This window comes from Colletotrichum lupini, chromosome 7 (assembly GCF_023278565.1).
Source record: "Colletotrichum lupini chromosome 7, complete sequence".
NCBI classification, from domain to species: domain Eukaryota; kingdom Fungi; phylum Ascomycota; class Sordariomycetes; order Glomerellales; family Glomerellaceae; genus Colletotrichum; species Colletotrichum lupini.
In genome coordinates, this window is record NC_064680.1 from 3,023,047 (window position 1) to 3,048,356 (window position 25,310).

General features: G+C 54.0%; 14 protein-coding genes across 14 annotated transcripts; 9 read left to right on the forward strand and 5 right to left on the reverse strand.

Moving 5' to 3' along the window:
* Positions 1-902: 902 nt before the first annotated feature.
* On the forward strand, positions 903-2,555 carry CLUP02_13933 (RNA polymerase II subunit A domain phosphatase SSU72; the record flags this gene model as incomplete). Its single annotated transcript, XM_049292868.1, has 4 exons — positions 903-1,063; positions 1,219-1,852; positions 1,937-2,058; positions 2,402-2,555. 4 exons carry the CDS (start codon positions 903-905, stop codon positions 2,553-2,555), a joined length of 1,071 nt encoding a protein of 356 aa, XP_049150014.1.
* Positions 2,556-4,290: 1,735 nt separating this feature from the next.
* CLUP02_13934 (uncharacterized protein) lies at positions 4,291-4,464 on the reverse strand (the record flags this gene model as incomplete). The annotated part of the gene is made up of 1 exon (XM_049292869.1): positions 4,291-4,464. The coding sequence occupies one exon, from the start codon at positions 4,462-4,464 to the stop codon at positions 4,291-4,293; it is 174 nt and encodes a 57-aa protein (XP_049150015.1).
* Positions 4,465-6,480: 2,016 nt separating this feature from the next.
* CLUP02_13935 (uncharacterized protein) lies at positions 6,481-11,072 on the forward strand (the record flags this gene model as incomplete). Its single annotated transcript, XM_049292870.1, has 8 exons — positions 6,481-6,565; positions 6,617-6,743; positions 6,875-6,992; positions 7,088-7,400; positions 7,535-7,962; positions 8,022-8,044; positions 8,109-9,237; positions 9,294-11,072. The coding sequence occupies 8 exons, from the start codon at positions 6,481-6,483 to the stop codon at positions 11,070-11,072; spliced, it is 4,002 nt and encodes a 1,333-aa protein (XP_049150016.1).
* A 431-nt stretch (positions 11,073-11,503) lies between these two features.
* CLUP02_13936 (uncharacterized protein) lies at positions 11,504-12,205 on the reverse strand (the record flags this gene model as incomplete). Its single annotated transcript, XM_049292871.1, has 3 exons — positions 11,504-11,611; positions 11,885-12,018; positions 12,079-12,205. 3 exons carry the CDS (start codon positions 12,203-12,205, stop codon positions 11,504-11,506), a joined length of 369 nt encoding a protein of 122 aa, XP_049150017.1.
* A 502-nt stretch (positions 12,206-12,707) lies between these two features.
* CLUP02_13937 (uncharacterized protein) lies at positions 12,708-14,091 on the forward strand (the record flags this gene model as incomplete). Its single annotated transcript, XM_049292872.1, has 2 exons — positions 12,708-12,823; positions 12,990-14,091. The coding sequence occupies 2 exons, from the start codon at positions 12,708-12,710 to the stop codon at positions 14,089-14,091; spliced, it is 1,218 nt and encodes a 405-aa protein (XP_049150018.1).
* Positions 14,092-14,487: 396 nt separating this feature from the next.
* CLUP02_13938 (uncharacterized protein) lies at positions 14,488-14,835 on the forward strand (the record flags this gene model as incomplete). Its single annotated transcript, XM_049292873.1, has 1 exon — positions 14,488-14,835. A coding segment is annotated over one exon (348 nt), but the record flags the coding sequence as incomplete, so codon positions are not given.
* A 164-nt stretch (positions 14,836-14,999) lies between these two features.
* Positions 15,000-15,497, forward strand: CLUP02_13939 (uncharacterized protein; the record flags this gene model as incomplete). Its single annotated transcript, XM_049292874.1, has 1 exon — positions 15,000-15,497. The coding sequence occupies one exon, from the start codon at positions 15,000-15,002 to the stop codon at positions 15,495-15,497; it is 498 nt and encodes a 165-aa protein (XP_049150020.1).
* An 874-nt stretch (positions 15,498-16,371) lies between these two features.
* On the reverse strand, positions 16,372-16,835 carry CLUP02_13940 (uncharacterized protein; the record flags this gene model as incomplete). The annotated part of the gene is made up of 2 exons (XM_049292875.1): positions 16,372-16,452; positions 16,551-16,835. The coding sequence occupies 2 exons, from the start codon at positions 16,833-16,835 to the stop codon at positions 16,372-16,374; spliced, it is 366 nt and encodes a 121-aa protein (XP_049150021.1).
* Positions 16,836-17,453: 618 nt separating this feature from the next.
* Positions 17,454-18,106, forward strand: CLUP02_13941 (glutathione-dependent formaldehyde-activating enzyme; the record flags this gene model as incomplete). Its single annotated transcript, XM_049292876.1, has 4 exons — positions 17,454-17,467; positions 17,624-17,656; positions 17,717-17,762; positions 17,834-18,106. 4 exons carry the CDS (start codon positions 17,454-17,456, stop codon positions 18,104-18,106), a joined length of 366 nt encoding a protein of 121 aa, XP_049150022.1.
* Positions 18,107-18,373: 267 nt separating this feature from the next.
* CLUP02_13942 (uncharacterized protein) lies at positions 18,374-19,659 on the reverse strand (the record flags this gene model as incomplete). The annotated part of the gene is made up of 3 exons (XM_049292877.1): positions 18,374-18,813; positions 18,956-19,441; positions 19,542-19,659. 3 exons carry the CDS (start codon positions 19,657-19,659, stop codon positions 18,374-18,376), a joined length of 1,044 nt encoding a protein of 347 aa, XP_049150023.1.
* A 1,901-nt stretch (positions 19,660-21,560) lies between these two features.
* On the forward strand, positions 21,561-22,691 carry CLUP02_13943 (uncharacterized protein; the record flags this gene model as incomplete). The annotated part of the gene is made up of 1 exon (XM_049292878.1): positions 21,561-22,691. The coding sequence occupies one exon, from the start codon at positions 21,561-21,563 to the stop codon at positions 22,689-22,691; it is 1,131 nt and encodes a 376-aa protein (XP_049150024.1).
* A 75-nt stretch (positions 22,692-22,766) lies between these two features.
* CLUP02_13944 (uncharacterized protein) lies at positions 22,767-23,225 on the forward strand (the record flags this gene model as incomplete). Its single annotated transcript, XM_049292879.1, has 1 exon — positions 22,767-23,225. One exon carries the CDS (start codon positions 22,767-22,769, stop codon positions 23,223-23,225), a length of 459 nt encoding a protein of 152 aa, XP_049150025.1.
* A 69-nt stretch (positions 23,226-23,294) lies between these two features.
* CLUP02_13945 (uncharacterized protein) lies at positions 23,295-24,466 on the forward strand (the record flags this gene model as incomplete). The annotated part of the gene is made up of 3 exons (XM_049292880.1): positions 23,295-23,764; positions 23,841-24,118; positions 24,186-24,466. The coding sequence occupies 3 exons, from the start codon at positions 23,295-23,297 to the stop codon at positions 24,464-24,466; spliced, it is 1,029 nt and encodes a 342-aa protein (XP_049150026.1).
* A 54-nt stretch (positions 24,467-24,520) lies between these two features.
* CLUP02_13946 (uncharacterized protein) lies at positions 24,521-24,946 on the reverse strand (the record flags this gene model as incomplete). Its single annotated transcript, XM_049292881.1, has 2 exons — positions 24,521-24,611; positions 24,828-24,946. The coding sequence occupies 2 exons, from the start codon at positions 24,944-24,946 to the stop codon at positions 24,521-24,523; spliced, it is 210 nt and encodes a 69-aa protein (XP_049150027.1).
* Between the last annotated feature and the right edge of the window lie 364 nt (positions 24,947-25,310).

Genomic DNA, 25,310 nt, shown 5'->3' on the forward strand with positions numbered 1-25,310 from the left:
TCACGCCCTGCCCTGGGGTGCTTTCAAGGCCCGACATTCAGCCGAAAGCGAGCTATCCAATTCTTCACTCAAAAAGAACGTCATTGAGGCTCTTCCATTTTTACAACCGTCAACAAATTTCAGCGTCGAACTCGGAGCTTTCCAACAGCCCACAACAGGACATCGCTGGAGGATTAGATAGAACTCTGTCAACACTCCCGAACACTTTCTCAGGAAGGCACAGTCGGAAGACAGAGAAGCACATTGATCGAAGCAGATCAAGTCACCCCCAAAAGGTAAGAGACAAAAACAGACTCGCGACGAGCCAGAGAAAACACTGGTCGTCCTCCTTCGAGCTTTTCCATGATGAGATTCTTTTTATTGGAGCTGTCTAAATTCCCCATGTTGAGACACTTTATTACCTTATACGCTTTGTCTGAAAAATCGCGCTCAAACCTCTTTTAATGCCTACGAGCATCTAAAAACATGGTGTTCTGAATATTTGGCTAATTCGGAGACACAGATCAGATTTCTTCGCTACGACCTCTACGACTGGAAGCGACGACCACCGGCGATTCGACTTTTCCCTCCCTCTCTCTAACCGACCCGCTGATTTTTATTTTTCTTTCTCTTGCTGACCTAAACATTATTCTGCCTGTTCCCGCCATTGGTGACCTTTTTGACGGCCCCACGTTCTTCCCATAATCATCCATCCATTTTGACTGCTTCCTGTCGCGCGCGCCCATTGATATCCACTTCCTACCTTCGTGGAGCTCCCGCGCCGTGCTTCCATACATACCTATACTCCGTGCCGTACCTGTCGAGCTTGCTTGTCCCGCCCCACCCAACATCGTCACTTTCTGTCGGCATACATACGCAGTAACCCATACACAAACAAAAACCCATCGATCACCACGAAAGTCATGGAGGTCGCAAATGGCACCACCGGCGCCGCAGCAGCCGCAAATGCTGGAGCGAACTCGACGGCACCTCCTGCGAACGGCGGCGATGCTGCGGCCGCTGCTGCTTCTTCAAGCGACTTCAAGCTCAAGTTCTGTACGGTGTGCGCGAGTAACCAAAATAGGTACGATACAATCGAGTCCCCTGGCCCGATTGTTTATCACGCGAGAGCAAATTCGAGCTTCTCTTTAACGTCATTACGGAACTGCCCGCATCCTCGCATCGTGTCGATGGCCCAAAGTCGAGGAAAACACATACTGACCACCCTCTGTCAAACAGATCAATGGTCTCCCACCTCCGCCTCGCCCAAGCAAACTACCCCGTAATCTCCTTCGGCACAGGCTCCCTCGTCCGCCTCCCCGGTCCCTCGATAACCCAGCCAAACGTCTACCAATTCAACAAGACCTCGTACGACTCCATCTTCAAAGAGCTCGAGTCCAAAGACACGCGCCTCTACCGCGCAAACGGCGTCCTCAACATGGTCGACCGCAACCGCCACGTCAAGTGGGGGCCCGAACGCTGGCAGGACTGGCAGGTCGGCATGCCGCGCCTCACCCACGCCGAAGACCGCGGCAGCGTCGGCGTCGAGGGCGGCGTCGTCGATGTCGTGATTACCTGCGAGGAGCGCTGCTGGGACGCCGTGATCGACGACCTCATGAACCGCGGGAGTCCGCTGAACAGGCCCGTCCACGTGATCAATGTCGATATCAAGGATAACCACGAGGAGGCCAGCGTCGGCGGGCGCGCGATTCTGGACCTGGCGAACGCGTTGAATGCCGCGGCGACCGAGGAGCGCGAGGCTGTCGGGGCGGCGGCGTTTGATGGCGGGAGCGCGGCGGGCAGGGCGAGCTTTGATGAGAGGGTCCCGGATATCTTGGCTGCGTGGCAGGATCGGTGGCCTCACTTGCCTGCTGTATGGACTCTTGCTTGGTTTTGAGAGTTGGCTGGAAAAGGGTGGAACCTTTCGGCGGCGTGTGTTTCCCTCTCCGCTTGAAAGCCGCGGGACCAAGAGGCGTCCTACAGTGACGAGAAGCTCCCGACTCAACAACTCAAGATGGCGAAGTGCGGGTTGAAGGAGACGCTACAGTATCTACAGTACCTACAAACATTGTTTGTCCGGTACGGAAGGCGTACGGAGGCTCGGGAACACTTACCGCACGCCACCGGGATTCTATATGAGAGCGGGTGCGGCTACGCCCATCAAGATCACGATCCCGATCCCGACGCACGGACGAGATCTCCGGAAAGTCATGGTTTAATCCCCGCGAGAAACTTGCGGTTGCGGCTCTTCGGTATCGATCGACACGGTTTCCCAGGCGGCCTCTTCATCAAACGGCAAAAGGATGCACCATGCGAGCCCTGGGCACTTGAGCTCCAAAATGGGAAGCAGCTCGGGAGAAAGGGAAACAGAGCTTGCGATTCTATATATAAACTAGACCTGACATGCCAATACCCCCATCAGACGAACAAGGTATATGGCAGTCATTGACGAGTTGGACGTGGGAACTGAGCATATCGTTCTCGCGTTACGACGTGGAACGGAAGCCATAGCCGAGCTCGAAGAACAGAAGCGGCGAGAGAATCTTGGAAGATGCGGCTCCGCTAGCGAACTTTAAGCCGGGCAAACTCACTTGGCCGTGTCAAAGGTGCGAATCATGAGAGAGGGAGACTGGAGAATCTCCAGCCGGGAAGGGAGCTTCAGGTTCGGGATAAGATACCCTCAACACACAGACAAACTACGAATGAATGACAACACTTCCCCAAAGACAAGCAAAACGATCCCTGAAACCTGATTATGGAGCGAATAAGCTGTGCCGAACTTGCCTTTGCCTTTTATTGTGCCAACAGTCGCGCAGAGGACCTGCAGACTACGACTGGGAGCCCCAAAAGCGCGAGAGTTCAATCAAACGCCCGCATGCCGTTACCGTTGGACCGTCGTTGGTGTCCCTTTAAGCTATCGATGCCGCGTTTCGGAGCTAGCCTTAGTCGAGGCAAGTTTCACGAAGCTTCGAGTTAACCCGTCATGGTGATGTGGGTGTGGGTGTGTGTGTGTGTGTGTGCTTTCGCTGGAACGTGACCGGGGCTCGATCCCTCCCATATCTTCAAGTTCCAACGGCGGCCCTGCAGCCCTTCCAACTCTGGGGGGCTTGACTATCCCGTAGTTAGTGTGTGTTCGGGATATGTGGTGGCCCGGGAGATCTGTGTGATTCAATAGACTATTATGCCACGGACCGTGAGGTTGCGTTGAACACACGGCCTTCTAGAAGCTTTTCGGGGTGGCTTCCTGGCAATAATACGCTGCACTATTGCTAACGCTCAGTGATAAACCGGACTTTAGTGACCTTCTCATCAGCTTGCGTCACTGCGCGTAGCACAGTAATCGGAATATCCTCCGGCTAGACGGCAGCAGTTGACTGTCGCCGCGGCGCACTGAGTTTCGCGCACAATGGCATTGTCATAACGAGGATAACTCTGTGCCCCAAACAGGATTTGTTCTCCGGTGTCACCAGATTCCAATCTCCAAGAAGGCTGTCCAGGCCTCGTCGTGCTGGGGAACTGGCAAAGCCTGTATCCGTAGATTGCAGGCGGATGAACCGGACAGCCCAGGGCTAGGAAGTCTTGGAGCGGTGGGGGTCGCGTACGCGAGCCCGCGTACCGTAAAGATCGTATCCGCGAATCCTCGTGTAACTCAGCGAACACCCGGCGAGGCCATCTCAGCCCGTCGAATGTGCGATGGCATGGCCAAGCTTCATTCCCGTCTCAGGCCCTCAGGGTGGTCGGGTCGGGCAACGGGAGGGGTTTATGCGGTCTGAAGGTACCTTGCAATGTCACATGTCCCTCTTTGAGCCTCACCTCGTGGCCGGGTCTCTCCCACCCCGGAGCGCCTGGCTCGGGAGAGTGAGCACAAGATGCTACCGGTACCGAATTAGGGTGTGTATTCAAATGTCGCCGTGAGCACGCGTGCGCTGGAAAGCACTGATGGCAGGATGATCGCGGCGCGGTAATGGTGCTGGGCAGCTGGCCTAAGAGTGGAGGCAGACGCCTTCGAGATGGGTGCCAGATTGGGGATCTGGATCTATAGAGTAGAGGAATGGATCCCTCTTTGTGATTCCAAGAGAACTAGACCAGTCGAGACTCTGGTGAGCAGAGTGTTTGTCGAACCAAAGTAGGAAGTGCAGGGCGGGCAAGATGAGATGTAATCTTAGGCGCAATAAAACGTTGCATGGGGGCCGGCGAGGTTTACGCACCGGTTGTCCGGGCAGAAGAACCAGGTATGGGGAGAGAGGTAGCGGCGGCTGAACGGGACGCGTACAAGGCACATCCCGTTCTGGAAGTATGGGCGAGCGCTCATCAGCGAGCACCAAGCAACGGCATGTTGTCGCGATGGAACTGTTCCTGAACATGCATTCTTCCGTTGTGATTCATGGTTTTGCAACTTGCTTGCCTCAGAGTCTCCCGATTGTCTGGCCACAGAAGCTGGTAAAGGCTGAGCCAAGAGTCTGGGGTTGTCAGAGACGTCCGCATGCGTACGGATAACAGGTAGGGCGGAATCTGAAGGGCAGAGACGGACGACAAGCAACGGTGACAGCTCGTCAAGGGGCTGCAGAGGCAAAGCTAATGCCTCGTCCTGCCGCGCTCGCCAGCCAGCGTGCCAGCATCCCGCGGCTTAGAAAGGACTCGTCTCGAAAAGGTAGGCGACTGTCGAGCTGGACCCGGCACCCCCTTGTGCAAGGATGCAAGCAAATCGCATCTCCACCATGCTTAAAATCTATCCATGTCAGTAAGGGCAGGGGATAGAAGGGAGGGCAAGCCGCAAGGCACGTCTCTTGTCCGGATATGCCCATGCCCAAAGCTCAGTGAGGTCCTTGTCGTGGTCTCCAATTCTTATCCCATTTCCCACAGACACTGCCACCGTCGAGTGACAGGCCGGGCCCTGGAGCAAATCCACCTTTGAATTTTGCTGCTAGCGCGCGCCAGGTGTGATGAACCAATGGGTAGTGGAAAGGCCGCGCCATCACGGCATGGGTAGAACAGTTGCTCAGGGGTGATGGAGGCTGCATTGGCCCTGGAGATCTGGGCCTGCAGGGTTGCATGAATGAGGGCCGGTTCCTGAAAGTCCATTATCCGCAACAAAGAGAAGGAGGATGTCGACGTGAGGCGGACGGGATGGATGTGCCGATGGATTGACGGAATCAATGTGATAATGATGATGATGTAGGTAGGTAGAAGAGGATAGGGTCGTTTGAGGTACATGTCTCTCAATGCAGTATTCAATGTATCTTTCAGCTGAGAGACGTGGGAGGAGCCATGGACTGCAGACTGTTTTTCGGCAATAACAGCAATTGCCAGTGACAGGCAAGAGAGAAAGGAGCACTTCCTTGCCGCTGCCGAATGGGCGGTTCTAGGTAGGATTTGTGGATGAACCCGCGAATCATTCGCGGTCTACCGGGACGGTACGTACAACGTCAAAGTTGCAGTGGTTACCTCCAAAAGCTCAGTTTACTCTCCAGTCTGTATGGTAATTCCCTACGAAATACTGTGTAATAATGGGTATAAGTATCATCAGTGATGAACCGTTCCTGACCCTGATTCTGTGCTTGCCAATACCCGCGTAATGTGGTAGTGAAATCCACTTACCAAGTTACCCATCAAGACGCTGATGGCGCAGCAAGGTTGGGGCAATCTTGATGATGGGAATCAGGATTCTGCGTCTCTATAATTATCAGTAGGAGGCATTCGGATATTTCTCGTTTAGTCCTTGTTAGTCAGGGTCCAAGGTAGAATATCCGCACATTCATCTGTATGTCTTGAATCGTGCCGTGTCTTTGAATTTGTCTCGTGCAAAAGACCATTGTGTCTTATCCCCTTTGCAGACCTTTTCCAATCAGGCCGGACACCGATCTGCCAGCAACATCAACCAGTCCAGCTCAGTCTTGTAGAGATTCAGCTGGACCGGGGATGGATGGGGACTCGGAGGGACCTGCGGCGCGGGCATTCCAAGCTGGAAATGAACATGTAGGACGAGACTTTTAGCCCATGGCGATAGGCTTCTCTCTTCCGGTATCCACCAGGGTTAGCTTGTTTTGACCGATCTCTGGCTTTGTGGGAGCTGCGCGTCCATGTAACGGCACTTGCCTTATCTAACCTCGACTCGAGTCACTTGTGCAACTTTGGGTTGGTCTTTGGCTTGGTCTTTGAGGATGAGGCCCGACAACGGGGATAACTTTGAGCTCCTGTCTCTCCCTCCAACGGGGAAGAAGAAACAAGTGTTTGGTGCTTGGGATGGTCTGAGCTGGCTCCCTCCATCCGCTGGGACGCTGCCATTTCGAAGGTATCGCATCAGTAGCTGTGGTTGTACGTATGCTTTGGGCCACGGAACGAATAGTTGGACGGTGTGATAACGTACGGACTCATCTACCGGTAAAAAAGCCCCTTACTCGGTACTATCACCACCATTATGCGTGGATCGTCCAGAAAAAGTCATCATTGCTGATGGGCGATGAAGTATGAACATGGACATTGGGGCAAGTGGCCCCCAACATGATCCCCGGAGGTGACCCAAAAGAGATTGATCATCGCACAACCACGGTGGAGAGTCGCAATATCATCATGGGCAATTTCGCAAGTACCACGCGATGCATTCTCCAGCCATGATGGGGTGTCTGATGCACCCAAGGATACATATCTACAAGAGGGACAAGACATGACAACGGCGGGCTGTGTTCTCCAGCGTCATTTCCCCTCCTCCACCCCCCTTACCCCTTCCCGGCAGCGGCGCCCTTCCCCCTTCCACTAAGGTTGCCGTGCGTGCGTTCCTCTCTCTTCCTCCTCGAGATACCTGGGTGGTTGTAACTTGTATCTTCTAGCAAGTCCTTCCCTTTTACAGTACGGAGTAAGGTACTTGAGGTAGGTTCCCTCCAGCAACAGCGGACAGCGCTAAGGTGAGGACAAGCTCTAGCGCCCAGAGCAGTCCATTACCACTGCAAATGCTGCCCACAACCATTATCAGTGCGTTCAGTCCATTAAATGTTCCTACCTACCCGCTACCTATGGTAAGGTAGGTACCCAAGCGACTCGCGGGTCCTCTACTTGTCTACTTGTATCTTCCCATAGCAACCACACCACAAAAGTACACCACACAACGTAGTTCGTGGCCCAGATCCTCCCAAGTCCCCCCCCCCCCTCCCCCCAGTGCATCCCCCAAAATCCACTGGACTCGCCCATCCACGCCCCTTTTTTTGCACCCAACCCCAAGGGCGGCAGGGCCCCAGCAGCTCCTCCTTCCGCTTCATCGATTGGTTCCATTGGTCGAGGCATCCCAGCCAGTCACCTCGACGTTTCATGCTTCACCACCTCCGTCGCGGATTCTGCTCTTGTTCTGCTTCTCTATCCGTACGTTGTTGGCCTTGCTGCATGCGCTCTGTTTTGCGTTGCTCTCGAGTTTCTGCTCTACTTTCAAGGTCGCCAGTTGCTCTTTCAACCTTTCTTCCCACACTACCTTACCTCCATACCTTACCGATACCTTATTCTAATTCGCCTTGCGCTTTGTCTCTGCTGCAACCGCAACCGCAACTGCAACTGCAACTGCACCTAGCCGCCCTTTGCATCTTGTCCCACGTCTTTTCTGCGGCATTTGCTTTTTCTCTGCATCCACCACCGTCAGAATATCCCCCTTTGACACGACATTTCATCCTCCCGCCCTGTCATGCCGTGTCGCATCCGCCGCCTGTCCGTACATTGACGCTTGAAAGACAACGGATTGGAAGAAACAAGAACCCCTTTCTTCCTTTCCCGCCCCTCTACCGCAATATCTCACTACCAGCCTGCGACACATTCCTCGACCGTCTCCAATACTTTCTTTATTCACCACCCCGTCTCTTGAACCTGAACCTGAACCGCACGCAGTCCTGTTGGCACACCCGCCCAACCTTTAACCGGCATACTCCAAATACAGAAAGCGAGAGAAAGGTTCTGCGACAATACGTATTTAGGTTGGCTTTTGGGTTTCCGCCTTGGTTTTGGGTACGAGCGTATACCTGATTGGATTAGCATTCTGTCCCACACGTCAGGCGAGTGTGTAGTACGAAGGAGGAGAAGAAAACCCGTTCAGCTGCTACTATCCCCGACCGAATTGAAATACCCGACCCTCGAACTCGACCTCGACCTAGGCCTCCTTCTCGATTTCGATACTCCCTTTGTTCGCTGCGCCGCGTCTCTGTTCTTTCGACAGCCTGCCGCTCATCTACGCGCGAACATACTCCCCCTCAAAACTTGCCCAGGTCTACCATGAATGGTCGCAATGCGCCTCTCTCACCTGTCTCTCTAGGTGGAAGCGAGTGGTCTGTTGGCAAATACCCGAACATCAACGACGACCCGTACGCAAAAAACCGCGGCAACATCGTATCACCCCCGAATTCAGGAGGCTCCAACGGAGCCATGAATGGCAATTTCCCCCCCGGTCCCCGGAGCGCCGGCGGTCCCTCGCCGCCGCCCTCTGTCGGCCGATCCAGCAATGGCACCAATATGTATGCGAGGAGCGAGAGCGGACGAAGTATCCGCGAGGAGCAAGCCGAGGGCATACTGGGCGAGCATTACGTCGCTTTGAAAAACTACCTAAATGGCGGTTCAGGCGGGAAACCAACACCCCCGAATAAGGCCCGCGACAAGCTGTTGCGCCTATCGTCTGTCCAGTTTCTCGAACTCAGTACCGATGTCTTTGACGAACTTTTGCGGAGACAATCCCTCGGTCGCCGACCTTCGGGTCCTGGCGGTCAGGGGCCACCCCCTTACCTGATGCCCGAATCCAACTTCCATCCCAAACGCAACCAGGCCAGGCAAAAACTGTCATCCCTTGGGCCCCCGCGCTTTCGTGATCTTGCAACTGACGTCTTTTGCGAACTGGAGAGGAGGTTTCCCCGCTTTGCCGCTGGAGACATCCCTAGAGTGGGTAGCCCCGTATCGGTCCGCTCGCAGGCGACAGTCAACGGGAATGGCTATCCCAGGAGTCAAAGTCGGATGAGGCGGCCCTCAGACGCGAGCTCTATGAGAGGAGGACCACCACCGCCCGACCCTTACGGAGTGCCTCCATCACCTGGTATGCCTCCGAATGGCGACTACAACCGGCCGATGCAAAAACAATTTCAGAGCAATACAATCGTGCCGAATAAAAGTACAATGGTGGAAGAAGACGACGATGGCAGCCCGAACGAAGACGAGGAAGCTTTCGGCCTCGAACGAACCGCGACTAATCGTAGCAAGAGAAGCGAAGTCACGGAGCGGAGCGCGGTAGCATCAGAGGTGATCTTTACCCAAAATATTCTCGTATCGAGTGGAGACATTAACAACTATGACAGGCCGACAAGAAGCTTTTGGACGAATACCAGACTCAAGTCCGCGATCTGCGGGAAAAGCTTGACGTTATGGAGGATGCCATGAAGAAGAAGGACGACGAATTGAACAGCGTTCTGGATGGAGAAAGATCACGGTCAACAGCCGCGAATATGGAGAAGAAGGAATTTAGCGACCTGCGTCTTGGCCTGGAGAACAAGCTCGCCGAGGCTCAAGATCTTAACGCGTCGTTGAAGCAGGAGCTGGATCGCATGCGGGACGAACACGCTAACGAATCTCGGCAATTGAGAGACCAGATGGATGAGTTGCGCTTGTCTAGTGCGGCTGCAGGTGCAGCCAACTCTGGCAATGCAGATAGGGAGCTGCAAATGGAAAACCAGCAACTTCGCCAGTCTCTACAGGAGCAGCAACAGGTTACGGAAGAGGCTCGACGCGAGGCTCGGGAATTCCTCCGCGAAATGAAGATGCTTTCACAACAGAGCGGTTCAACTTGGCAGAAGCAGGAGGAGCTGGAGAAGACAATTGAGCAGCTGGAAGCAGAGGTTCGCGACTGGCGCAATCGCTACGCACGAACAAAGACACAACTTCGCAGCATGCGTGCCTCTTCACTGGGACTAACCGTCGAGCAAGATGCCTCAAAGTACATTAGAGAAAAGGGATTTGCACAGGATGGAGGCGCAGTTAAGGATGTCCACGTCACCAAATTCCAGATCGCCATCGACGAACTCCTCCAACGCGCGCGCGCGGAGAACCCGGACACCGTCATTGACGCTATGAAGCAAGTCGTTGTCAGCGTTCGCCGAATTACTAAGGATATCGACGAGGGTGTCGCTACCAACGAGGAGCTCGCGCAGCAGCGTTCCAAGCTCAAGGGCAAGATCTCTTCGACGGCCAACCACCTCATCACGACATCAAAGAACTTTGCCTCGTCAGCAGGCATCACGCCAGTTTCCCTCCTCGACGCCGCCGCCACTCACCTGGTTGCCGCTATTGTCGATCTCCTCCGAGTCGCAAAGATTCGATCCACGCCCGCTGGCGAACTCGAGGATGAGGATGACGGCACAATCACTCCCGTTGACTCGACCGGTTTCTTCTCCCCTAGAACGGCCTCGAGACAGGAGTCGATCATCCAGGAGTCTTTGCCGCCATTGGGACAGGCACCCGCACCTTTTCGTGGGCTTGGCGGTGGCCGAACCAGTATGGACTCCTCCGCTTACAGCCCCATCAACTCTCCTCGCCAGTCTGCGGACGCCTACAACCAAGCCCGGGGCGCCAATGGTATGAACGGTATGAACGGGATGGGTGGGTTCGCGGGCATGAACCAGAACGGGCCAGCCAATGGCTACGGTAACGCTATGCGACAACAGGACAATCGGGCTGAAGATCTCAAGATCTATCTCGAGGACCAGACCGCGATCTTGGTTCAAAACATCCAGAACCTGGTCGGCTCCATCCGAAGCGATGCCGCCATCAACCAGATTACATCCGAGATCAACGGCATCGTAGAGGTTGTCGACAAGGTCATTGGCGAAACCGAGGCATCTGGCAATGGCAGCATGATTACCAGACTTGTCGCTTGCCGGGACCGCCTTTTGGAAGCCAGCGATCGTGGTATGGACATAGACCGCGGCCAAGATGTCGGTGCCACCGGGCGCAACGATCGCGAGTGGAGGATGTGGACGCAGACCCTACCTCCCATTGCTTTCGAAATTGCTCGGGAGACCAAGGAGCTGGTCCAGCGCGTCGACCGAATGGTCAGCAATGGAGACGACGACTTCTCTTAAACTCGGTTTGAGGCCTAGAAAAGTTTCGAATCCAACTTTCCCCCCCAAAAGATGTGTATAATCTTGAAACGACAACACCACACAACCCTCTCCTTCATCACTGGAAGAGAGTTTTGATACCCCTGCTGTCCTCGGGGCGGCTTTGCTTGCATTTATGTGTTCTGCGAGTTTTGGGACGTTGACGAAGATGACAACAAAAAAGAGGTCTACTTTTTTTTCTTCCTTGTTTTTCGTGTTTTGTCACTTGACGTATATACTATACACCCTTCCCACCTGTGGGACTTTTTTACTGTTCCCAAGCATGGGTTTTATAGAATGGGGGCTCGCTCGGTCTCTACAGCCTTGGGGCGTTTAATTTTGCTCGAGGAGTTTTGCACGCGAAGCATGAGAGAATGGAAATTCGAGGAGATTTTGACCGGAGGAGGTGGGTTTTACTGTTGTTTTAACGTCACGCGAATGAAGTCGAAGAAAGAATTCGGAAAAGGAGGGTCCTTGGGAGACCTGCTAGGCTGCTGCTCGCCCAACACATACACTCCTGGCTATGTAATTCAGGATAGTGGGCGAGAGGGGAGAGGTTGTAGAGGACGTTTTCGATGAACAAAGATAGGATAGCCCCTTTCAAAGTATAGCTAATGCTAAAAGTGCCCCTTCGTGAGGCATGAAACCCAATCTTATAATACACGTGCAGTCTATTAGTGAAGGATGTAAGTATGAGCATATGAGTGAAAGGTGCGGCGTCTTGGGCGGACCCCGAGGTTTTTTGGCTCTGAGTACGAGCAAAAAGGTTAATAGGTCTGGCACATGACACTCACTACGATGCCACCATCGTCAAGCTGAGCAACGGGCTTCTCCACGTGGCGGACACCAGTGCGACGGCGGCGCGGACGAACCGGTGCGGGGAGGGCGCTATGCTTTGAGTTTCTCGTACTGTACAGAAGTCTGGAAACTGATTTTGCGGTGAGGTTTAAGAGGTAACTCCCCCCCTATGTTCTCCGAACATCTCGACACCAGTGGTTTCTGTTGTGACCGATGTGGAAGCTTGTTGTCTCGGAAGGGGTTGTTGTTCGCGGAAGATCGGCCTGAATTCTGTGGTTGGTATGTTGGTTTTGGTTGGAGCCGCCGGCCGGGTTCATCCCTTGAAAGTGGGGGGAGTAATCCGAGGAGGAGAGGAAGTAAAGAGGGGCCGGGGAGAAGCTACCTAGCTTGCCTAGGTATGCTTGAACGACCGTTCTCTTTTCTTCCCCTGGAACGGAGAACTTACGAAAAGTTGCGAGCGAGTGCGAGCATGGATTATGTCGAGTGCCCCGCAGTCATGTGCTTTAAGCCTTTCTCCTCTTGCCGTCACTCCGTATCGTAAGATCACCAACCATGGCGTTCGATTAGTATATCGCGGATGGATGTTAGTAGGGCTGACATCTCGCCAAGGTTGGATGTAAGACCTGGCCAGGGGGGGTTGGGTCTGCTCTCGGTCTGGCTTGGCTCGTCTGTATCGGGGGTAGCACCCCGGCTTTCCTTTGTGCTGTTGGTTGCTTTCCTCTTCGCGTTGCGTGCGTACTGCTACTGCTGCAAGTGTCAGCTTACCTGTCCTTCACTCGTTCTGCCCATTAAGGAATCCGATCCTGATCCAGCGGGCCAATGGGCCTGGTTTCCCCCTCTTTTACATGGCTGGCTTACGACGGTCGCTGGAGCCATTGGGGAGCTCCAAACGCTGGACTCCGGCCCAGCCCTGACGTTTCTCTGCTGGGTAGCTGGTTTGGGCGATGAGTGAGACTCAGTGGTGGTCGTAGTATATGTTGTACAGGCGCGCCCATTGCCTTGTTTCGATTGCTTAAGCTTATTCATCGTTTTCCGAAAGCCCACTGAGATTCCGTGATGACATTCACAACATCTCGCGACTGTGATTACTGAACCATCTAGGACCCGACAACCACGGTCCCCGCTTGAAGCCACATATACTTGCTGGACCCTGGATCTCGTCGATTCTCACCTTGTCCAAGAACCCGCGGATGGCCAACTGGACGTCGCTTCATTCGCCTCGGTAATACAAACCACATTCGCAATCCCAGGTGAGACTACTACCGCCGCCATGGATGTGTCGAAGAACGAGTTGCATCTCCTCGGCCTGCCCCTTGAAGTCCGCCTCCAGATATACGGCTGGGTCCACGTGGCACATCCAGTAGAGCACGCGCAGCTCGCGCCGTGGTATCCGAATCCAATACATAGTGCGTACTTCTTGAGGCCCGTCAACCCCCTCGGAGTGGAAACTGAGGATTGTGCCGTACCAGGGAAAATTGTGAAAGCCATCGGCCAACCTGCAGGAGAAGAGGACGATTCCGACAGAGACCAAAAGTCCGAAGAGCCATCGCTGCTATCACCGAACCGTCCAATCTCTGGTATCCCCTCGGCGCTCCTGGAGACCAATAGGCAAATTTACAACGAGTGCCGGTCCTACCCCTTCCACACGAACGAGTTCGTCTTTGTCAACTGGTTCTCCTCAGGACTTTGGGCTGCGCGGGCCTTCACGCGCGGTCTGCGGCCATGGCAGCGGGATGAGATGCGGTGGGCGAGGCTCGAGATGCTCGGGCGGGACTGTACGGGCCCAGCGCTGAAGGAGTGGATTGAGTTGTGTGAGCATTGGTCCTTCGGGCTGCGGGGGCTGAGGCTCAAGATCCTGATAGGAGGTGGGATATTCGAACCCACTGCCCCCTTTTCCGCGCTGAAGAACAATGCAGAGGCCCAGGCCATGGGGCTGGGCTCCAAGACGACACGGCCCAATCCCAGGCCAGAATGGATCGAGGAAGGGCTGCGAAAGCTGAGGGCGTTGAGAAGGCTGGAGGTCGAGCTTTCGGTGCTAGATTGGGGCGATGGGGAAAAGCTCGAGTGGTGTGCTGAGCTTGGAAAGATGCTCAACGTCGGTAAGGAGGGGGAGGACAGCCTCGTCGTGGTGAGGTGTGTTGAGAAGCTCGAGGAGGATAATGGATCGAAAAGGCAAGTCTTTGATGGCACTGCGCAGTGTTGAGCTCCCTGCTGAGTATTACTCAAGCATAGACTGGGATATATGGCTTTCAGGGTGATGGCTGTTGGCTACTGACACTCAAAGTCCAAGCCACGAATGACGAAAGAGGAGAGAAGCTTTTGGTCCATGGGATGGAAAGACGAAGATGGAGTCGAATGAATAAGTGACCACGGGATGAAGCGCCTGGCGTTCTGGGGATGCAACTGGGAGTATGGCATCAGGCAATGTACAGTCCGGGTTATGGTCATTAGGAATGGGATCTCTATTGTTATGAATACCTCAGGCTCCTCCTGAAAAGGTGAATGAGGCAAGACCCAATATTCACTGTTCAAGACCAAAGGTAGGTGCTATTATTTGCTCCTGCCGTCTTTCCATCTGAAGTTGACCCGGCCGGCCTCACCTTCTTCTTTCCTTGCCCACTTCGAAGAAAATCCAACTGCTCTTCTTTTTCTTCTTTTTCTCTCACCAAAGCAGCCAGTCGCCTGCTACCAAGAGATTCCTCTTCCCACTCCACCTCCCGCCCCTTCCCTTCTCTTGGACCCTCGGCCTTTCTCCTCAAGCATCATCTTCTTGTACGCATTGCCTACTTGCAATATTACACAATATCCTCACCTTACAGGATACCGACCGCTCCTACTTGCGACTTTCAGGCGCTGCTTAGGTCGATTGACGACGAAGGAATTTCTTGTCAAGGCCATATTCCCTAGTACGACAAAAGTGGCATTCCTGGATATGAGAGGTCGCTAACAAGGTCACAGATTCCTGTGTTCTCGTCAAAGAGATCACATACATTCCCCTCAAAGAACATCGCGAGAACCTTACATTCACGTCAACTACTCACAAAATATCTGGTAAGTTGAAGCCAGAAGAAATCCTTAACTTTGAACAAATACTTACCATTTGCAGTGAAAATGAACGGTCACATTATGCGCGGTCGCTTCCATCCCCATTGCCCTGAGTTCAGCATTGACTATTCTACTGCTTGGTCTCCTGAGGTCCGCATTCCGGTTCTTATCCTCATCACTCTCTTCTTGATGTCGATGAACCCGACTGTCGCCGATATCATTAAGGGTACTGTTTGGATGGTTGTCAAGCCCATTGCCCTCCTCATTGGCTACTTATCTGTTGCCATCATCCGCATCCTGATCTTCCTCTTCATCGATGGACCCAAGATGATCACCATCCTCATCACCCCCGACAGACGCGACAGCGTCGACTTCCTTGGCATCGATGTTGAGAACAATACCAAGCTCAACGCCATCTGGAGCCGTCTCCACACCGAGGAGGAGTGGGTTCCCGGCGGCGTCTTCGACAAGAAGTACAAGCCGTTCCTCCCAGCCCGTAATATGAAAATGGCCGGCCCTCGTCAGAAGAAGGTCATGACCCGCGACCGTGGCCTGTCTTGCTAAATCAAGTTTGCTTGTGGGCGCATTGCCAAGTCGATGAACAAAGACTCTGTGGAGGAACTGGATCTTCTTTGGGAACCGGATCTACCGCTTGGGCCTTGTCATCGACTTCATTCGACCTGCCAACTATTCGACTGTTCAGCAGCAAAGCATTCACGGGGCTATGGGATACGATGGATTGAATTTACGGCCATGGGGGTTTTCTATTGGGGAGATTCGGGATTTGGGTTGACCTCGCTATTCATGGGCGAGCCACTAGACCTATCATCTTGGATGTCTACTAGTCGCAGCTGATACTCGACCACGGATATTTGCAACGACGTCGGTGGACCTGCCCTGGATGATACGGATAGATTGGAGATTTCAAAATCGTCTCGGAACCCGGAAAAGTTATAGAGAGAGATACCCACGGGCGTGCGAGCTGACGAGGCTCTAGACCGTTAGACGTTGGCCAAGGAAGGGCTCCTAATGACTCAGATGAGATAGAAAGGTAATCAGACCCTGATACATTGCAAACTGATTTCTTCTGTCGCGGCTCGGTGCGGTTCAATGTTTAGTTCGACTGGGATGAGTGATGTGACGTCGAAATGGACATCCACTCAGCGCGGAAAGGTCCCGCCAGTGTGCAAGGAACTGTTCGCGAGACATTGGCCAATCGGAGCAAGGCGGTCAGAGGCTCTCTGCAGTTCATCTACTTTCTGACTCTTTGACGTCTTGAACAACGAATGCTGTTCTGAGGTACTACACGCAGAATATACATTTAGCATTCCTCCTTCTTTCTGAAGTCTCCCATATCCATCTAATGGAGCCGGCGTACTCCTTGGTCGTTGAGCCCAAGAGAGTCAATTGTACAGTCGAGCATCGAGGCGGCTCCTACCTATGTGCGGTTGCAACCCAACACGCTCAACTGCTTTTTGTTCCGCGAATATAACCCCGAAATTCTGAGTGAACTTTCAACCTAACCCGAAGCCGAAGGCATGTTAGTACTTTTGGAGTATCTATCTCGCGAAATACGGATAGCTCCGCAACAAAACCCGGTCAAGCAGGGCCGCTAACCATGTGACTTCGCGCCAGTCTCGCTCCAAGAGCCTGTCTCGTCCCCCGACCATCCGCCTCAGCCCGCCCCGCACTCCCCTCCTCTCTCCCACACCACCCCGGCCGTGACTCACGTCCCTCCTCCCAACCCCGGTCACCGCTGCAAGTCGCAGCAATTAGTGTCCTTGCATGCTTTCGATATCGCGCTGAGACGCGTATTGAGTTGTATTTCCCACCCCGACGTCGGGTTGTTCGTAGAGAGGAATCGGTGTCTGCGTAGATAGGCCGTAGTCGTTTTGCATGCATTAGCTGTGTGTGTCATGTGGTTTTTGGGGGGGAGTCACTAGGTACATAAAAGACGGGAGGATTCCCCTTTCGGACGAACTTGATTGCTGACTCCTCACACATCATCCTGAGGAATTGGTTTCTCCTTACAACACTTACACGTGGGACTTTGGATCTACTCTCTTTTCCCTATTCTTATTCCATTTGAGTCTTGACTGGAAGCCGGCCTACCAGACGTCCTCGGTACCTGAAAGGATTGCCAACCTTCTAGTTGAGATCTCACTCGGCATTTGAAGGGACAATCTGACGTCACACTGCCGCTATCACTATTGACCCGCTCACGCACTACGGAGTACCTCAACTGTACTACGCAACTTTCAACTCCGACCTATCTAAGATGGACGCCCGATGCCAATGCGGAGCCGTGTCCTTCAAGACGCCGCTGCCGCAACCTCTCCGCCTCTATATATGCCACTGCGAAGAATGGCACGTTCAACAACTTTCATACTCTCCTTCGTCGATTAGTGGCCGCAGTCATGCTGACTTGAGCCGTTTTTGGTTTCCAGTAAAAGGCAAACGGGTTCCGCGTTCGGGACGTCTGCAATCTTCCCCAAATTTAAGCTACCAAAGGCTGATCTGATGGGTGTCTACGCGTGAGTATTATACATACAGAGCAGGAAGAGAAGAAAGGAGCACCCATTCGAGTCATAGGTGTGGGAGGGGGTTGTGACAGTGAGAGCGAGAGTGAGAGAGTTACGAGTTGCGAGTTGTGAAGGAAATATAGGAATTACTGACTTATGAGCAAATAGGAGGCCAACTGCGTCCGGCGCTACGCTCTACTGGTGAGTAGACACCCTCCCTTACAGAAATCTGGGATCTATGAACTGACAGTTATGTGACAGTTACTTTTGCCGCAACTGCGGAACCAGACTAATCCACGCAACACCGGTATGTCCTTCCGTAACACCAGAAACAGGCTCCCAAAACGAACGCAGACTGAATGCTCGGTGACCACCTAGGATAAGAACGTCGTCTCCGTAAAGGGCGGCTGCATCGACGGCTTGGACTGGAAGACGGCCGTCCACATCTGGACTAAGAACGCCATGGTGCCGATCCCCGAAGGCGCGGAGAACCACAGCGAGGAAGCAGAGTATACCGACTACGGCGACCAGCAAGAGGCACTGGATCAGCCGACGGACCTGCGCGGTAGCGGAGGCACGCTGGCAGATGCGGTATCGGTTGACGGGCGGTGTGAGCTGAGCGGGACGACGCTGAAGGCCATTGTTCACTGATGTGAGCGATACGACTGGCGTGTGTCACGTCGGACGAGTGCTGGGAATGATGTTTGCTTGTGCCTGGTCACTAGAGGTACTTTGGTTGGGACAATTAATAAGCTTGGGGGTGGCGAAGGTAGTATTAGTCGGTTCTATGATATCCCCCAAAATTGGAATACTACGAGAAAGAGTCATCTAAGCCGTAATGCCGTCAAAACATGGAAATTTAAAAGCCATCAATATGCCTGCTCTCTTCGCAGATTAATTCCTCGGCATTCGCAGAACTCACGAACGCTGTCCGACGAGAGACTCCTCACCACTCGGCCTTCCATTCCCGTGCGCGGGCTTGGCAACGGACTCATGCTGGTGCTGCTGGCCCTCCTCAGCGCGCGCCCCGGCGTCGGAGTGCTTGGCTGGGTCGAAGACGTACATGGGGAACTCGAGGAAGACGGTGCGCTTGAGGAACGTCGGCATGCGGGCGTACAGCTGCGGCGGGAAGGGGATGAGGATGCTGGTGCGCTCGAGGTAGCGCTTATAGCCCTCCCAGTTCTGGTTCTTCTCGTAGCGCTTCTTGGCGCCGGGACGCTCCTGGAGAGTCAGGCCCGAGACGAACATGAGGAGCAGCGTCAGGAAGAAGGGGCCGAGAATGGTGGCGTAGAGTGCCTTGAAGGCTTGGCCGCCCACGTAGCCGTCGGCGGCTGCCGAGACGGCGATCATGTAGATGCCTAGACGTTGGATGCTGTGTTAGCCAAGGACTCTCTCATGACTTGGTTTTGGTTTACTTCGTTGCGCTGACAAAGCATGGGGGAGAAGATTGGCATTGTGTGAGGTGGTATCACTTGGCATTGAGTGGCAGTGTGAACTTACCGAACTGAATAATGATTTCGCCGAAATAATTGGGGTGCCTCGAGAGCTTGAAGAAGCCCTTGTCGCAAATGGCCTCGCGGCTCGGGTTGTCCCTGCGGAAGACGTACTTTTGCGCGTCGCTGACCGACTCCATGACGAAGCCGACGACGAAGAAGATGACGCCGACAATGTCGCGACCGGTACCAAAGTCGTGCTGCGGGTAGCGCGTGACGTTGGGCGAGTTAAGCACGGTGACGGGCAGGGAGACGGTCCAGACCCAGATCATCTGGAAGATCCAGAAGCCAAGAAAGGGGAAGAACTTGTCGCGCTTGTCGTCGAAGCGGTCGTCCTTGCCCGTCTTGAGGATGCGGAAGAGGAGGAAGGCCGAGAGGCGGGCGCCCCAGAGCATGATGAAGATAGAGGCGACGATTTGGCGCGCATGGTTGTGGCCGCTGATGGCGAGGGTGATTATGGCCAGGACGACGAAATTTGTGCCGCCGGCAAAGTCTGTGAGAGATGTTAGTTTTGATGTTCATTGTTCATTTGTAGAGTGAGTTGGTGGATTTATCGAGTGAGCCTTGAAGGGCCGGGTGTGGATTGGTCTTACCGGTGAGCTTGTCAAACTTGAAGCTAAAGGCTATTGAAAAGAAGAATAATTGGTATGCTACTGTAATGAGAGCCGTGATGGCTAGATAGTAGTCGTCAAGGACGTGTACAACCGCCATCTTGGGCTGCCTTCTATCTCTGTGTGTCGTTTGAATGCGAGTTATTGTTGTTGTTCTGTGGCTGCGATCTAGAGTCTGAGACGCTTGGAAATTTGTTGAAACACACGGGGGGCCACAGTCGCCGGTGCTGTAAGATGAGCCTGGATGAGAAATGTGAAGAAACGCGAGTGTTTAGCAAGCTGGCTTAAACCAACTTATCATCACCATCACGGGCTTCGGAAGCTATGGAAGACGACGTCAAAAAAATCTCCCGATGATCGTAGCTGCACATTGCTTAGCCTCAACTGGTGGTTGAAGAAGGATTACACTGTCGTCATTGACTTCTGTAGGCCCACTGCTTTGGCTCAGCTTTGAAAGAGCCCGTGTACCGATGCAGGCCAATTAGTATGATGATGGTACATTGAACTATGGCATCGATCGGACTTGCAGGGCGACCGAGGACCGGTTGCTATGTAGGTCTCGAGCCACGTTCTAGCCACGTTGGGAGGTACGAGACCTCTACCAGCCACATTACCTAAGGGAGATCCGAGATTCTCTAGCCACAATGCAGACATACGTATTAGCCATGGGCTATAGCCGCCGTCTTTAAGCTTGTTCGGAGCTGCCGCCGCCACATTGCGTGCAGGAGGGGATGGGCTGAATTACATCAGCGTGCACTCGGACCGTTGTAAGGCTCTCTTACCCACTGAATTGAGTGAAACGAACGAGACTGGCGTCCCCGTCTCCCGATCATGACATGCTGATCCCTGGACTTAACCGCAACATCCTATTGAAGCAACAGGTCGGAAGGGGGTGTTTGTCTAAGGTATCATGTATCACAGTGTCTTGGGGCCCCCTTCCTCATTCAGGTCGGTGCACAGTCGCATTAACCTTCACTGCGACTGCTGCACATGAACTCGGTGCTTCGGGAAGCGCTCGTCTCGACACCAACTGCCGTTCCGGGACCATTGTTCTGAGATAAGGTAGGTGGCCATCTCTCAGTTCCTTATTCCGTTCCCGAGCAGGAAAGCAACACAGACTCACCTCACCCACGACGTCGGAGAGAGGTCTTTTATTATTTCTCATCAAAACGTGTTATTATCTGGGCCGGTATCACCATCGCCAACCGCTAATGACGGTCCTGGTCTTCTTCTGGCCCGTGGCACGTTCATCGCCTGCAGCATGCACCAGAACGCACATTATCTGCATGTCATCAAACGTGCCGCCCGGGCTCTCGCTCGTTTGACCCATTGCTTCAGCACGCATGTCGCCCCAGCCACTTGAGGCACGAAAAGCTCATGACTATAGCAAAGGTGTTCATTTTCTCCTCGCCTTGGGACGACCCTCGTTGTGTCAATGCCGTTTTCCCTTCTTCCAGCAAGAGAAAGAGCCTGCTCTAGTCTACAGATACTACCTTACTGTACTGCGTACGCAAGCGCAACGTGTTTGGCGACAGAAGCTGTCTCGGCGATGGGCTCATCCTACTGTCCGAAGGGACGATGCGGAAAAATGGCAAGTTGAGACGAAGACATCCATGGGCTCATCACTCATCAGTCATCCACAAATGCCGCGCATCCTACGAAAACTGCATCTGCATCCGTATCCGCGCTTCTTTTCGTCTTTGGCCCCTCTATTTCGCCACGTAGCGAGAGCAAGAGCAAGAGATGGGCGCCGACCACCTCGCCTGTCATCGACCTGTACTGGATGCTCCATCTGAAAGGCCCATCCCACGCTGTTGATCATCACGTGGGTGCGAGGCAAGGTGGATGCGTGCGTCCCGCCTGTCCAAGTGTCGATGAAGCGCTGACACCTTTTTGTTTTGTCGTGGGCCCCGACCCGACGACCTCTCCCAAGCCCACCAGTCGCAATGCATTTCGTGCAGCGGTAGCCGCCTGGGCCCTTGGAGAGTCTGGGGAAACGAAATGAGAGTTTTTTGTGATTGCGATGCGGGTTCTATTTTCAACGATCGTCACCACGAACACGAGTCAAAGAAGCCGTTTGCAGCAGTTCCAGCAGTAGCGGCAACGTCGTTGATGGCGATATGCTGGGATCGAACGAAAGCCAAAAAGAATTTCCCGCATACCCGTGGGAAACATTGTTTCACCCATCTACGGATACCTCGTTGCTGGTGTATCCGTACAGATCCAAGACGTAGTGTACTGGACAGTGGAAGGGATGGGGGCCCAGGATGGATCATGAAGTGGGATACCTATGGCACCCGTGGCCACCGAGATTTTGAAGCCGCCATCGGTCTTTCGCATCATGTCCGCCCCTCGCATGGCTTCCTCATCAAACTAGCATCACGTCACACATCACGGACACAGACACAATGGGATGGGATGGACCATCGTCGAGGTCGAGTCTCGACGGTTCATCGTTGCAGTTGCCCTCTAGAAGCTAGCGTTGGCTTGCGTTGGCTGTCACTTGGGCTAGTGGCCGAAGGGTGTGGCTCGCAGGTCTGGCGCGAGTTTGGGGTGGCTCTGGTGGCTCTGTCACTGTGCCCCCCGTCTCAGACGGTCTTCGTCTGGGGCATGTCTCACACCCTTGAGCCCCAGCAAGCCCAGCCCAGGGTTCTTCCTCGCCAGCGCCGTGGAATGATTGGAATGCTTCTAACCTCTCTCGACGCCCTCCCGGACCCTTCTGCAGCGGCTCCACGACGCCTTGCTTCACACGGCCTCCATCTCCGATCGACCTTTTCACGATCCCTAGCCCGACCCGACAATGTCGGACATGGATGGGGTGAGCCATACTGCGTAGGCGGGCATGCAGCATGGCGGGGAGCGGGCCCCTGGCGTTTCTTGGCCGCCCTGAACCGCACTGATCGAGTCTGCAGTGTTCCTGACAGAAACCCTGGTCTCCCTTGCTCCATCGAGAGTCGATTCAGTCAAATCAGAAGACTTGTCGCCTTCGACTCTGGCTGCTCGTCCACCATGAAGCGGCGAAGCCCACCCCGGCTAGCCATGGCCAAGCATTGGCAAGCATTTTGGCACCCGGTGCGCCGAAGAGCCAATCTGATGGTGCATGGCTGGGCATTGACATGGGCCAATTCGTGATTCTCGACGGTGGTCCCCTTTTCGATTAATCTTTGCAGCTCCCGCAACTCAAGGCTCGACTGTTTTTGTGGTTCGATGGTGCTTCGTCCCATCTTTCCTTTACTTCTCGCTCTCCTTACCCAAACTCTCTGCGTGTGTGCGTGCCTGTTCCTGGCGGGAAAGACACGGAAAATACGGCATTCAGTCTCTGACCAGGATTCACACCTCTCACATTCTCTTGTCCTCACACCCCCCCTCAGACCCATTTCTGGTCACATCTCTCGTCTTTTCTTAGTACCCGCACACCCTCTCGATCACTCTCACTACTCGAGGGGTCTTGGCCGTCTTATCTCATTGAACTCTGGACATGTTCTGCAGGTCGCTGTCTGTCTGCCCGTGACTCCTTCCTTTCGTAATCGCGAAGGTTTACGGAACACTCCACAAACCACTACACTCTTTTCGATCCTAGGGTTGATCCCAACGAACTCACCGACGGCTGGCCTGTTGAACTCGCTCTTTGAAAAAGCAAATAGTGAAAAAGAAGGATACGAATAGTGGAAAAGATCGAAACCGAGAAACGCTGGCGACACTCGAAGGTCTCCAGCTTTCGCCCCCGAGCCCACGATGAGGCATAGTCTACTCTTCGCCGTGGCAACTCTAACATCAATCGCTCAGGTGCGTTCACTCAACATACCGCGGGACAACTTCGTCGAGGGTGGTGATGAATTTGGGTTGACGAGAAAGCAGGGCGCAGCTGTCGACAAGAGACAAAACATCAACATCGATGGAAGCGGAAACGTCAACGTAGAGGGTGCCAACGCGGGCGCGGTTGAAGTGAAGACGGTGAACCTTGGAAATGCTGGATCTCTGAACAAGGGAGCGAATGGAGGAGGATCGGGACAGGGCAACCTCATCGCCGGCATCTTGGACGCTCTCAACGGTGGCAGCAGAAACAACCAGGGCAACCGCAATAAGCCGAACAACGCTTGTCCTCCAGCTCCTCCAGCGCCGCCGCCGGTCACTGTCACGAAGACGATCTACCAGAATGCCTCAGTACCTGCGCCGTTGACGGTCTTCGTTACGCAGGCTCCTCCGTAAGCTTTCTCGACCTAGCGAACGCTGGACTATTCAATATGATGGGATGAGACCACTGACCAACATATCATATAGGCCTCCACAGATCATCACGCAGTTGGTCACGCAAACGCCGCCCGCTGCTGCTCCGCCTCCGCCTCCGGCTGCTCCCCCAGCTGCTCCTCCTGCGGCCCAGCCTGCTGCTCCGGCTCCCGCAGCTCCCGCGGCCCCCGCAGCACCGCCAGCTGCTCCTGCGGCATCGAAGGCGCCTCTGGTCATTCCGGGACCTCCTCCGACAGATCCATTCGCTGGCTTGAAATCGAACCCGCCCCCTGCGGCGGCTCCTGCGGCCACCCCGCCTCCCGCAGCAGCTCGTAAGTGGCATTCTACTAGTGAACGATCTAAGACAGGTTCGAGAATAGGCTGACAATGCATGGATAGAACCTGCTCCGGCTCCCGCTGCCCCTCAACCCCCGGCTGCCCCCCTCGTGGGCAACGCGCCCGCTGTCAGCAAGCCGTCCGCCTCCGTCAACCTTGGCGGCCTCAACGGCAACGGCGCTGCCAACCAGCCCGCTGCAGCAACGCCCGTCGCTCCGATCGCCGCGAACCCCGCTCAACCCCAGGTCGCCGTCAGCGGCCTTGCATTGACAAGGTCTCTTCAGCTCGGCAATCTCTTGCAGGCGACTGCCCAGCTCCAGGCTCGTGCGACGCCCCCAGCTTAAGGACCGACTACTCGTCGAACTCTCTGATCGACATGCAAGTGCTGTGGAAGGGTTTTAATCGGACTGTGAGGTGGTAGCCAGGGAGGGAGGTTGAGTTGCATATACTGCGTATGCATAAGACGTACCTAGGCAACGTCGTTGACGACTTGAAAGTGGTTCAGCAACGGCATACGAAATACCCTAGATTTTTCGATTCTTGGAATGAGGGGGAAGTTGGTTGGAAAGGAAGGGGTTTTTAATGGTGAAATAGGGGAAGGAGAGGTCTCGGTTTGGCATGGTGGTATATATGAGAGAGCGAGGAAGGTGGAAAAAGGAGGCAGCGTCAGACAAACCCCACCCTTCACTCTCATTACGACCACACGTCTTGACCTGCTGCGCGCGTGCGATGAGGTTCGTTTTCTGGAAAGCTTCCACATGGTGTGGCGTGTGTAATGGGAAGATGGAGAGGGAGTTGGAGAAGTTGAGCCAACTTACACACATATCCCCCCCGCGGTTGTACATAATTCATTTCTTGAAGACATCGAAAAACAAAAAGGCAACACCAAAACACTTGCACCCACCTAGACCCCTTTCCCCAAACCTATATACGATTGCATTGGAGAGAAGACGGTCAAGTTTCATAACGCGTCTCTTATGCTGTGTGAGGGATAAATGACTGCTCTTTACATTGGTGAATCTAGCGTCACCGTCATCAACTTGTGGAAAATATCGATATCCTGATAGAGAGGTATACAGAGGTTCAATGATGCTCTCTTCTAAGGGGTATCATAAAGCGTAAATGACTTCCGCCCAACCCAATATCTACCCATACCCTTCTTACGCCCTTTTCTTCTGGTCCTCTTTT